This window comes from Neofelis nebulosa, chromosome 5 (genome assembly GCF_028018385.1).
Source record: "Neofelis nebulosa isolate mNeoNeb1 chromosome 5, mNeoNeb1.pri, whole genome shotgun sequence".
NCBI lineage: Eukaryota > Metazoa > Chordata > Mammalia > Carnivora > Felidae > Neofelis > Neofelis nebulosa.
Genome location: NC_080786.1, coordinates 147,549,449 through 147,562,162, shown reverse-complemented (window position 1 = coordinate 147,562,162; position 12,714 = coordinate 147,549,449). Strand labels below are relative to the sequence as shown.

The 12,714-nt window shown below is 47.8% G+C and overlaps 1 protein-coding gene across 3 annotated transcripts in view; it reads right to left on the bottom strand.

The window, feature by feature from the left end:
• The window catches only part of IFNAR2 (interferon alpha and beta receptor subunit 2), a 31,035-nt gene extending 18,364 nt beyond the window's left edge, over positions 1-12,671 (bottom strand). Inside the window, exons 1-5 of one of the 3 annotated variants that reach the window (XM_058732489.1) lie at positions 12,464-12,671; positions 5,399-5,506; positions 4,187-4,274; positions 3,046-3,087; positions 794-917 (exon numbers count right to left, since the gene is read on the bottom strand). In XM_058732489.1, coding sequence (XP_058588472.1) covers positions 794-917; positions 3,046-3,087; positions 4,187-4,241 — 221 coding nt within the window. In that variant the 5' untranslated portion in view covers positions 4,242-4,274; positions 5,399-5,506; positions 12,464-12,671. Of the gene's footprint in view, positions 1-793; positions 918-2,258; positions 2,378-3,045; positions 3,088-4,186; positions 4,275-5,398; positions 5,507-12,463 lie in introns of those variants that run through there. The other 2 variants (XM_058732488.1, XM_058732490.1) reach the window with 2 other exon arrangements.
• Positions 12,672-12,714: the final 43 nt, after the last annotated feature.

Genomic DNA, 12,714 nt, shown 5'->3' with positions numbered 1-12,714 from the left:
TGTCTGATTTCTTGAACCTCAGAAGGGTAAGTAGGTGATACACGTGACCACCTAACGCAGAGAGAAACTAAGACTTTGGCAGGCACCAGAGAAACTCACAAGAGGGCCAGTCAGTGGTAGTAACAGCTGTTAGCCAGATAAACAGCAAACAAAAGAACGCAGCTACTAGATCAAAGTGACAACTTATAAGGGTGATGTCAGACGTCGGAAAAAGAGAGCCATAGAAGGCTCCCTCCATTATGTCATTAATCTCTGCAGCAACCTATAAGTAGGATACTGAGCTCAGAGAAGCCGAGCTCTGTGCCTGAAGGTCACGGCTGATTAGTGATTAAGCCAGACCATGGACCTGGTCTGGGCCAGGCAGCTCTCTGATGTGCCACCGCCCGCCCGCCCCGCCCCCCACCACTGAGTAAAGAAAAGTGAACACCACATTGATATGGTCACCAGATCTTTGGACTCCTGTCCTCAGAAAACAGTGCTTTTAAACATTCAGACTTACTGAGTCAGAGAAATAATTATAAAAACCATACGCCGTAATTATTTTGCGTCTGAGGCTTTGACCTGTAGAAATGGTTATAAATACAAGTTTTGTTAGAAGTGGTTTTGGAATATGACAGTATTCAGCTTAATTAAAAATGGACTTGTGTCTTGTCTTTGGACTTTTAAAGCTGTGAATACAAACCAGAGAGAGGAGGAGAGAGAGGCTTTATCACAAGATGACGACTCTTCCCCACTCCCCAATTAGTAGAAAGATAAGACCTTTAGCAAGAAAAAAATTAAGCGTCAAACCAACCTCATGACTGTGTACCATAACGTATAGTGAGTTGGTGCAATCGAATGGTTTTTTAATTCCCATGACAAGATAAGCCGGAAGCTGCGAAATGTCACCTTTAAAGTGCAAGATTCGTCTGACAAATCTAAAGGAAACAGGAGAAAAAAAAAAAGAAAAAGAAAAAGAAACGGTGAATCTGGAACTCAAGGTATAGCTTGGCTCCTATCCCATCTGTTCCTTGGGATTTGGAGCCCACACTCCCAGCACAGAAGCCCAGGGGCCTTGGAACCACAGGAAGGAAATGGTTCTGGTGGACATGAAAAATAAAGTCATATAACTAATTGATGAACAACACATTGTTAGGGCAGGCAAGCTTAGGATGCAGGAACTCGGCACTGTGCAAACAGAATTTCGGCTCACGCTTAATTATCATGGACTCTCAGTGGCCCACTGAATCAAAATGATCTATGTTATCCTGTCCCGGGCCACCTCATTCTCTCAACTCCACTCCACCTCTTTCTGTAGTCCCCTAAGCAGCTCGCTCAGCCCTCTGCCTGCCTTCCCTCCACTGAATCTCCCACCGCACTTGTCCCCCAGTCATGGAAGGAAGGGACAGATAAATGTATGCCTAGACTGGCCCTTTCCAGGCATTGAATCTGGGCAGCAATGCTGAAGTGGGTGCTGTTAAGAGACTCATTCTACAAACCGTAAGGCTGAGAGTTGGGTTATACAATATTATGCAGCTGGGAAGAGGCAGCGGTAAATGAGACTCTGAAGCTATACCTGTCGGGCACCTGGGTGGCTCAGTCGGGTTAAGTGTCCAACTTTGGCTCAGGTCAAGATCTCACAGTGTGTGAATTCGAGCCCCATATTGGGCTCTCTGCTGTCAGTACCTGCTTTGGATCCTCTGTCCCCCTCCCCCTCTCTCCCGCCCCCACTCCCGCTTGCTCTCTCTCTCTCAAAAATAAATAAAAACATTAAAAAATAAATAAAGCTATAGTTGTCAAATCCTGTTTATTTTTTATTTATTTATTTATTTTTTTTCTTCAACGTTTTTTATTTATTTTTGGGACAGACAGAGACAGAGCATGAACGGGGGAGGGGCAGAGAGAGAGGGAGACACAGAATCGGAAACAGGCTCCAGGCTCTGAGCCATCAGCCCAGAGCCCGACGCGGGGCTCGAACTCACGGACCGCGAGATCGTGACCTGGCTGAAGTCGGACGCTTAACCGACTGCGCCACCCAGGCGCCCCTGTCAAACCCTGTTTAAATGCAAGTCTTTTTTTTTTTTTTTTCCAAATTCACTTTTTATGATTCTTGAAGCTTCCAGTAGTTAGGACCTAGGGCCTTTGCTTCTTGACTTCGAACTCTTCGTCCTCTGTGCTCATCACAAGGTTGGATATATAGTTAATGCACAGTGAGATTATGGGGGCGGATTTATATATGTAGGCAAGGTGTTTAGTTCAAAAAAATTATTTTCCTTTACCTGGCACCAGATAACAGGTGTAAGAATGCAAATTAAAGGGAAATTATGTCCGGGTTGTTTTTTGTTTGGCATAGTCTGTCTCCTCAATCTTCGATGAAGGGGTTTTAAGTTGAAAATTCCTTTAAAAATGTTTTTAAAGATTTTATTAAAGATTTTATTCTTAAGTAATCTATACACCCAACATGGAGCTCGAACTCACGACCCTGAGATCCAGAGTCACACGCTCTGCTGACTGAGCCAGCCAGGCACCCCTGAAAATTCTTTTAAGGAGTCTTAAAATGATCTCTGGTGTGGGGCACGTGGGTGGCTCAGTCGGTTACCGGTCTGACTCTTGATGTCGGCTCAGGTTGACCTTGCAGGTCACGGTCCCCTGGGTGGTGATCTCGCGGTTCGTGGGTTTGAGCCCTGAGTGGGGTTCTGTGCTGACAAGGTGGAGTCTGCTTGGGATTCTCTTTCTCTTCCTCTTTTTCTGCCCCTCCCCTGCTCACAGGCACTCTCTCTTCCACTGAATGTAAATAAACAAACATTAAAAAAAATAAATAAAATGATCTCTGGTGTTAACTTCTTATAAGAGTTTTGAGAGACAAATGAGAAAATGTGGCTACTGTTGGCTCCTTTGACAGAGAAAAGGAGAGTATTTGAGAAAATCTGGGAAAAAGGATTCAGACAAAAATGGGCAACAGATCTGGGATCAGAAATCAAGCTCCCCGCATTTTAGACTTCTGAATGGTCACCCCAATCCTCTGTCCCTTACACGAAATTCAGCCAAGCCAAGAAAATCTCTTACCAGGCCATGCCGATACCACACCAACCATGAGGCCGATATACACTAGGAAGAAGAAAAAAATATTAGACCAGCAAAAATACTCTCTCCAGGCTCAATTTGTAATTATTGCTCTGGGTCTGGCATTCTTTTGTACACATGGCTTAATTAACGTTGGATTGCGACATCCATGTGTTAAGAAAAAAAATGCTCCAGTAAAGGGTTCTTAGAAGGTCACTGTTTGTATCAGCAGCACATGGCCCAAGGCTTTCAACCTGAGTGAATCCAAAATAAGCTCTGTTTGGGAGCTGGTGCTAATTCCAGGGCTGGTTGGTTGAGAGAATGTCCCGAGAAGCATTTACCTGCCTGGAAAAAGTCTCAGAATATGAATTCACAGGCATGTTGTTGGTTAAGAAACGTTAAAGGTAAAGGTGTTTGCCAAGGCTGGTGTAGGAGGCGTAGGAAGAAAACTGATGGGATTTGGGGGCCCTCATTTGTTTTCGGGATGACACAGTGACTTGGGAGGGGAGGGGTTGCAGGCATTTTTAGGACGCGGAGGCCAAGGAGGTTACACGCCCCCGTGCCTGGGCCGTCTGCTCAGGGGAGAAGTATACCGCCCATGGATCCCCTACCTATGAGCTATGGAACAGACGACACGGTGATAGTGAAATAGAATCAAAAGAAAGGTAGAGAAAAAGTGGACCAGGATGACAGAGAGAGAAAAAAAAATCAATGATAGAAACACGGAAGCCAAAGTTCAGGAACGACTTCTCAGTCTGGTGACATGGTAGGAGATAAGGGGTTTGGCCTCCTCCTAAGTATGGGAGTCGAGTGATAAACCCCTCCCTGGATTAGAATGAGGGTATTAAGAGAAATTGCTCTTCCGGTTGCTCACGAGGATATTCTCCGTCACTGTGGAGCCTGAAGTCACTCTTATTTAGTTGTTTGTTTTCCTAAAATTAACAGTAGGGCAGGTGCTCCTACTGAATCCAGACCATCAATCAGCACAGGCTTCCTATCTACGTTCCATTTGGCTCTTGGCACCGGATGGGCTGATACTGGGCCCCTCATCAGGGAAAGCCGTTTGCTACCCCCAACAGGGCTCCGGGTGGTGGGGTGGCTGCTGGCTTGGCCCTAGGAGCACTGGGACAAAAGTGACACTTACCCACGGGATACAAATCATGGGGTCTAATCCAGGAAGTATTCTGGCTCCAAAGCATCTTTGGTATCAAGTCTTTTCTTTCCTTTCACATCTGAAAGGAAATAGATATCAGGTGATCCAAATGCTGAAGTGTTTACTTAAATTACAAAAGATAAAAAAGGACAAAGACAGGACAACGTGGGAGGAACAGGAATTTTCCTATTCCAGGCTTCCTCTGCCTTCCCAGGAGCTGGACCTGGGACCAGTTCCCTATCTAGCTCTGGGAGAAGTTTTAAATTTAATTTTTGAATGGGCGACAGAGTTACTCGCTTCCAAAAATACACAAAAGCAAAGAGCAAAGGTCTTGATTCCTTCAGAAAACTACTTCTATTAATTTTTTGGTGAGTCCTTCACATCTTTATGTATAAGCAAAACCAAATATATATTATTTCTCCTTCTTGTTTAAAAATGTTTTATTTTATTTTATTAAAAAAAATTTTTTTTTCAACGTTTTTTATTTATTTTTGGGACAGAGAGAGACAGAGCATGAACGGGGGAGGGGCAGAGAGAGAGGGAGACACAGAATCGGAAACAGGCTCCAGGCTCCGGGCCATCAGCCCAGAGCCTGACGCGGGGCTCGAACTCACGGACCGCGAGATCGTGACCTGGCTGAAGTCGGACGCTTAACCGACTGCGCCACCCAGGCGCCCCTAAAAATGTTTTATTTTTGAGAGAGAGAGAGAAGAGGGAGAAACAGAGCATGGGGGGGGGGGGGCGCCGGGGCGGAGGCAGAGAGAGAGGGAGACACAGAGTCTGAGGCAGGCTCCAGGCTCTGAGATGTCAGAGAGAGCTAGCGGGGGGAGGGGCAGAGAGAGAAGGAGAGAGAACCCCAAGCAGGCTCCATGCTGTCAGCATGAAGCCTGATGGGGGGGCTCAAACTCACAAACAGTTGAGATCACGACCTGAGCCAAAACCAAGAGTCGGATGCCTAACTGACTGAGCCACCCAGGCGCCCCTAGGTGTTCCATTTTATTTTATTTTATTTTAATTTTTTTAATGTTTACTTTTGAGAGAGAGAGAGAGAAAGACGGAGTGCAAGCAGGGGAGGGGCAGAGGGAGAGGAAGACACAGAATCCCAAGTTCACACATTAGTTTCATGCATTCGTTTCTGAGTTGTCTGTTTTCAGATTTAAAGGTATTTTCTTTCTTGGCATCCGCATTGTGAGTCCTAGTTACCTTCTCTGCCTCAGGGCTTTTGTCTCCATCCAAGCAACTGAGCCCCATAGGTTCTGGGTGTCCTGTCCTCCCAACACTTGTAGCAGGCATCAAGCCCCCGTGCTGAAACTGGAAAAGGGCCACGGGGTGGCAGACCTGAGTTCAAGCTCAAAACATGAAAAAGTCCTCTCGACTATGAAGTAACAGGTCCCATCCGGGTATTCTACAGGAATCCGAGAGATTCCAAGTCAAAGATGCCTTCCCTGCTGCAGACTCCCCCACCCATGAGCTATCTAGGCTCCTCTGCTTACAACCTGTCCCACAAGACTGCACCCATTTAGAGTGTCTACAGGGATCTTTGAGACACAAGACGTCATCTCCCACCATTACTCCCCGAAGGAGGGCCTGCAGGGCTGTGGACACTCCCTAGAAGCTGGCCGCAGCTAGAGTGTAGAATGCCACAGGGGGGTGGAGGGGGGGGGGACGGGACTCCCTTACACTTGAACATCTGCCCTGCGGCTTCTCAACCCTGTCTTTGCCTGACGGTACGTCTTCACCTTTGTTCTACATCTGTGGAACATTCGGGTTTATTCAATGGCTGAGACACACACACACACACACACACACACACACACACACACACACAATTACACAATTAGAAGTCCTCACCCCCTGTGGGCCAGGGGATGTCACCTCCCCTTTATTCCTGATGACCCATACTCTACTTCGAACCCAATGACTAGTAACTAGATTTCCTGCTTGCTTGGAAAATCTCATTTCCTGTCTTGGCATCCTGTCTGGGGTTGTTAATGAGGTGCCTTAAACCTCTCCCTGACTACAAATCAGCTTTCTAGAGCAAAGCTGTTGCCATTAGGAAGGGCTGGCTTTGCTCTTCCCCCATCTCTGTGCCCAGGTCCTACATGAAAAAGGGTCCACCCTCGGTTTACTGCTCTCCAATGGCTGCCTTGAAATTCTTAATAATTGTAGCGTTGAACTTATGTTTTGGTAGTGAAGTCTGATGGGCCATTGGACACATGGTGAGTTTGTAGTCTCAGCTCATGCTTGGTCTCACCCCCTGCCCCCCGCCGCCTCTGGACGCTGGGCACCATTGATGCCCTTCGTGTGGGGTGGCAGCTGGGTCACACTGTTGGAAAGTCCCACGTTGCACTGACGCCCTCCTGGTGTGTAAGCAGACAGAGAAGGGGCCAGGCAGAGTGGAATTTGCTCCTGCGCCAGGCTGGCAGGGCCCTGCTTTGCCCAGGGCGGTGGGGGGGGTGACTAGCTGGACTGGGGGTGGTAAGCATCTAGGTCAGCCTTGATCAGGTACCTAGCATGTCCAGGGGCAGAGGTTTAAAGACCTTTGGGCATTGCCAGTGAGCTATGGGTTGAGATAGCAGGTCCTTGGGAAGGAGAGATTCAGGGCTGGACTTCCCAGAGCCCACCCCAGGCTGGAGTGCAGGGCGGGTAGCAGAGAGCGATCCTGGCAACCTTCAGGCCCAAGTGCATGTGTGCCCAGAGTCGCAAGGGGCAGAGTGGCATCGGGCACCTGCAGGGAGCCTCACTGGCCCTGACGGTAACCCAGGGAATGCTTCTTGGGCTGTGTGCCTGGGGGGGACCTCTCTTCTCCTTGCCACCCTCCCTCGTCTGGCTTGAGTTTGCTTCTCCTGGCTAGTTCGAGGTACCCTCTCAAAATGTGCTTGAGTTGCCAATTGTGTAATTCGGTGACTCCCCACATGAACTAAACGTGCTTATGTTTGCATTTAGATCTGTGCGTTTGCACCATACAAAGCAGAAAGGTTGAAGCTCCTGCTGATAATTTCAAATTTTATTTATTTTTTTACTCAGGACGACATTTAAATGGCAAATACCAAAGTGACCAGTTGAGAGAGAAGGTGGAAGAAAAGAAAAAGCTTTGTATTTTAATGCCTTCGTGATGCTTCTTGCTTTTTAAACACGTGGGCCCTGCATTTTTATTTTGCTCTGGCCCCTGCAAATTCTGTGGCCAGCCCCGTCTGTAGCTCACTGTCACCTAACAAGGCATCAAGCAAGTGTCGCAGGTTGAATTCAAGGCTGTCATCAGCCTTTCTAGGTTTCCCTGGAAATCACTGTCCCCTGCAAGCCAGCTCTGGGTGCGGCTCGCCCAGAGCAACCCTTGCCTCTGACATGTCAACAAACACTGCTGACTTCCAGGGCCCCTTCTCTGAATTCCAGCTCCTCCTAGGCAGAGACAGACAGACAGACAGACAGCTCCCACGGAACTTGCTGCCTCAGTCTCCTGAAGGAGAACATAACGGTCTTTTCTTCTATCTGGCCTGACGCCTGGTATATCATTGGTCGTCAGGGAGTCATGAATGAACTGAATTCAGAAATACTACGCAAACACAATTACATAATTTTTTTCCTGGAAATCAGGGGAAAAAAACCCCAAAAAAAGCACAAAGAAGAAAGTAACAATCATCCTTATTTCTACCACCCAGCATGAACCACTGTTAGTATCTTGGCATGTTGGTTTCCAGTTTATTTTTCAAACGTCTTTCTTGTTTCTGTAAAATTTCTTTTCTGTGCTCATTAAGAAACATTAAAAATAATGTATGAAAGTGCAAATTCCAGCATCCAGATGTTTCCATCATTAAGTTTAGGTGAACATAATCCCAGACATCTTTCTATGCGCATGTGCGTGTGTGGGCGCACACACACACACACACACACACACAATTTCTGTCTAAATTTAATTGTACTTGGAACAAAACTGAAGGAAAGACCGAAGGGATGGTTGAAATTTAAATTATTCTCTTCTGTAAGACAGAGTAATTTCCTAAAATATTCTTCTAAGGTTTAGAAAAAACAGTTATGGAAGACATTGGGAAGTTAGGATATCATATGTTCCCAGCACTGCTTACTATGTTTTTTTATTTAAAAAAAATCCTTATTTATTTTTGAGAGAGAGAGAGAGACAGAGCGCGAGCAGGCAAGGGCAGAGAGAGAAGACGCAGAATCCAAAGCAGGCTCCAGGCTCTGAGCTGTCAGCACAGAGCCTGATGTGGGGCTTGAACTCACAAACTGTGAGATCATGACCTGCGCTGAAGTCAAATGCTTAACTGAGTCACCCAGGCGCCCCCAGCACTGTTTACTATTAAACCGTATTTATTGATCCGTGCTTTCAAAGATGAGAATGTTGCTACTCTCTTTTTTCCTCCCATCTGCCTCCCCTATTTCCTTATTCCTATTGTTATTTTTTTTTTGCTTTATTGTTTTTTGTGTCTAGATTTATATAACGATCACATTTTTTTCTACCTACAATTTTCAAACATGTCTGGTATTAATTCTACATTTAGATCAATACTCACCAACAATCCTTTTGAGTGTGAGTTCTCTACGTCTGGGGTCTTTAGTTTGATTTATTTCTTAACTTGTTATTTGCTGGATTTTTCTAATCCAGTAGTCCCTCCCTCCCCCAAAGAGAGTTCACTGGGTCTTGAATTCCCTTTGCTCTTATATATTTGAGAAGGCCTGCCTATTGATTACCTTGAGTGACATCTAAGCTGGATGAAAATACCCTCCTGGGGACAGTGTCCTCCATTTAGAATGTTTCTCTCAGAACCATCATATTCTGGAATTTAGCACTAGAACGTCTGAGATCAGCTTGATTTGGCTTGCCTTTCTTTTATTTACTTTTTCTTCCTGGATTCCTAAAAGAATTCTTCTTTTTTTAAAAAAAAAATTTGAAATCACTAAAGATATCTTGGGGCTCAGCATTCCCATATGAATATTTGGAAAATGGCAATTTCCTGAAAAAATGTTCTTTTGACCTACAGGCCATTTTTTCTTCATTTCAAGAAAAGTTCTTTTAACTTACTTTTATTTGCATCTTCTGTCCCATTTGCTGGTTTCTGTATGACAGGGATCCCAATTATCCTAATGTTTGACTGTTTTTTTTTTTTAATTTCCACATGGAGATTCTTCCTAATTGACTTGATCTTTTTTTTTTCTTTTCATTTGCATTCATTGGGCTTAAATCAAACCTTTCCTCTATTAAAAATGTCTTTACTTTCAAAAGTATCCTGTTCTTTCTTCTTATTTCTTCTGCAATTATGTTTCTAGGGTGCTCAAATTATCTGCTTAAGTTTGCAACTCCATCTCCATCACATTTTAAAATATTCTAACCTTTGAGTTTATTTTACTGAAATTCGTATTTTTACCAACTCGTAGGATATAAGGCTATTGGAAACAATTTTCTACCAATCTAGGAGTAATATTATTTTTTTAGTAAGACTCCTTGCGGGCTATGTTTTTGTTTTTGTTTTTCCCTTCCTTTTTATCCAGCCACCACACCCCACTTCTGTTCACCTTGCTGGTACTTAGATGGCTTTGTCATCGGTTACTGTGATGGAGTGGACTGAAATTTTAATCTCCTTGCCTTCCACACCAGATTCGAGTTTGTTCTGTAAAGACCGGGCAGTTTCTAGAGCCCCAAGGCCTGACGCTGGGATGGGGGAGGTGAGGTAGGGCCTCCCTCTGGTGGGGGTGGGGGGATGGGGAGGTGAGGCAGGGCCAACCACAGGGTCCTCGGAATGGTTTTGCTTCTGGCACTGCCTTTCTCCGCGACCCCCTCCCCTAGCTGACAATCCCCATCTCACTGCCTCTGACCACTGCCCCTTGCTCAGAAGGCCCTGTTTGCTTCTTTCCTGTGTATTAGGGAGCCTTTTTAAGATTGTTGTTGACTTACTAGGAAAGTTTCTGGTGGATGGGTACATTCAAATTAAAAAAAAAATTTTTTTTTAAACCCTCAGCATTAGAACAAGAATGATGCTTAAGCGTCTCTCTCCTATGTACCCTGGCTTATGGGGAAACTAAGTGCCCTCGTTTTCCTGCTGGCTCCAGAGACAATGTTCAGTGGCTCTCAACTGCTCCCTTCTACATTTCTCTCTCTTTTTTCTCTTCTTTGGACTTCTCATGACTGTTACTAAAGCCCATCTGCTCTCCCAGGGAACTACTGTTCTCTTATTCTTCCCAGATCGCGTGCCATTTAGAACATGCAGACAGACAGACAGACAGCCCTCAAGGAACTTGCTGCCTCCAGTCCCCTGGTGGAGAACATAACGGTCTTTTCTTCTATCTGGCCTGACGCCTGGCATATCATTGGTCGTCAGGGAGTCATGAATGTCTCCGAGGTTTCATTCTCGTTAGGAATGAAGAGCCCTCAGGGAAAGTACTGTCAGGCTCTGCTTTCGTGCAGATTACCTTTTACAGATTATAAAATGTGCATTTCTTTCTGACATCCAAACCCCTCCGAAATCAGAATGCATGTTTTTTTTTTTCTTACTTGGTTACATAAAAGCGCATCCTATACTCAGTGGCATTTAGGTTTAGTAAAATAGGATGACTGGTAGCCAAGAATATATATGCCGCTGGTTCTTTAATAGGCCGAGGGTTTATCAATATAATGGGAAAATGAGTTCACCACGGCTCTGTGTGCAAGTAGGAGGGATGAGGTAAGTTTCACTTCTAGGGGCGTCTGGGTGGCTCAGTCGGGTAAGCCTAACTTGGGCTCAGGTCATGATCTCACCGTTAGTGAGTTCGGGCCTCGCGTGGGTCTCTCTGCTGACGGCTCAGAGCCTGAAGCCTGCTTTGGATTCTGTGTCTCCCTCTCTCTCTCTCCCCCTCCCCCACTTGTGCCCGCGTGTGCTCTCTCTCTAAAAACGAACAGCCATTAAAAAAAAAAAAAAAAAGTTTCACTTCTAAGACTACTTGTGGGGCTGTGCTTCTCCTAAAATGTTTTTAGACAAAGCACCAGGAACCCAATTTCGGGCACATTTTAACTTTTTAAATAAATACAGGAGGAATTTGAGAGGAAATACAGCTAAGACCAAAAGGGCCGTGCAGATTTTTGATAATTTAAAATGAAAAACCAGCTTGTGCACTACAGAACTTAAAAAGTTCAAGCCATTTCCTGGAACAAACGGGTCAAACTTTATCAACGTGCGCATATTGCTAGGAAATTTTAAAAGATGTTTTCTTCAGAGCCCATCTTGGTGTGGCTTCCCCTTCTGAACCCCTTTGCTCCCCAAACCCGAACAGTTCGTGGCGGGGGGGGGGGGGGCGGGGGAGGGTGCTTAGAAACCTCGCCAAGGTGTGGGGCATGGGGCGGCCTGAGGGTCTTAGTCCCCGGGGGACAGTCAGTAGGACGCCTCCAGGGCTCCCGGGAGTCTGCACCTCCCGGCGGGCTCGTCTGGCTCCGATCAGAGCCCTCTGGCGCGTTATACTAGCTTCTAAGCCCTCTTCCCAAACAAAAGCAAGGACATCAAACAAATACTAAAAGAAAAAAAACAAAAAATGAGGCGGGGTGTCTAGAGTCTTTCAACAACGCCGCCGCTCACCTCCTAAGCGTGTTGAGGAATCTAACTTCTAACTGCACAGAACTGGCTGATCTCTCCGGGTTGAACTCCAGTATCGATTCGAACCGGGTTCCCCTAATTCCCCGGCCCTCCCCACCCCCCGCAGCGAGCCCGCTCCTCTGTCTCCCCGCCCTCTCCTCCTCCCAGCTTCCAAGCGGTGAGTCTGGAAGGGCGCCGGACACGCCACCCCCGTCGCCCCTCGGTGACCCTCTCCCGCTAGGCCACAAAGGCTGGTTAATTCCAGGGGTTCTCTTGGGGGGGTGGGGGATGGAACTCGAGGCCCGAGAGGGTAGCCCAGTTTCGCAAGGCCGGTGGATCTTGAGGCGTGTGACCCTCACACTTCACCACGGCTCACATCTTGCAGCCGCGAGTGCCCGGGTGTCCCCGGCGCCGTTGGTGGGAAAGTGGGGCGCAGGGCCGGGTGCAAAGAAAGAAGGCTCCCGGGGGCGGCGAGGAACAGACGACGCGGGGCACAGCGGCCGGGGCCTGGCACGCCCTGCGTGGCGGCGGGGGGCTGGGGGGGTGGGGGGGAGCCGGGAACCCGGCGGGAGGAGGAGGAGGAGCAGGAGGAGGAGGCGGGGCAGGCGAGGAGCGTGCAGGGATTCCGGGAAGCGGCTGCAGGGTAGCGGCGTTTGCCGGGAGGTCAGGCGCACCCGCGGTCCCCATCCCCCGACCCCGCCAGCCCGTTTACCTCGGCAGGGTCGCCTCGCCTCTCCCCGCGGGGGTGCCGGCCTCCGAGCCAGGCCCTGCGGCCGGCGCCCTCGCACCTCCGGACCCGGCTCGGGAGCCCCGCGGCCCGGATGCGCGCTGCGGGCGGCCCCGGCGGCGGTGACGGCGGGCGCCGGCGGGCCGAGGGGCTGCCCGCAGACTCCGCCGGGGGAAGACCCCGGGGTCGATCCGCGGGGTGGCGAAAGTCCCCGCGGTGGGTACGCGCGCCGAGCG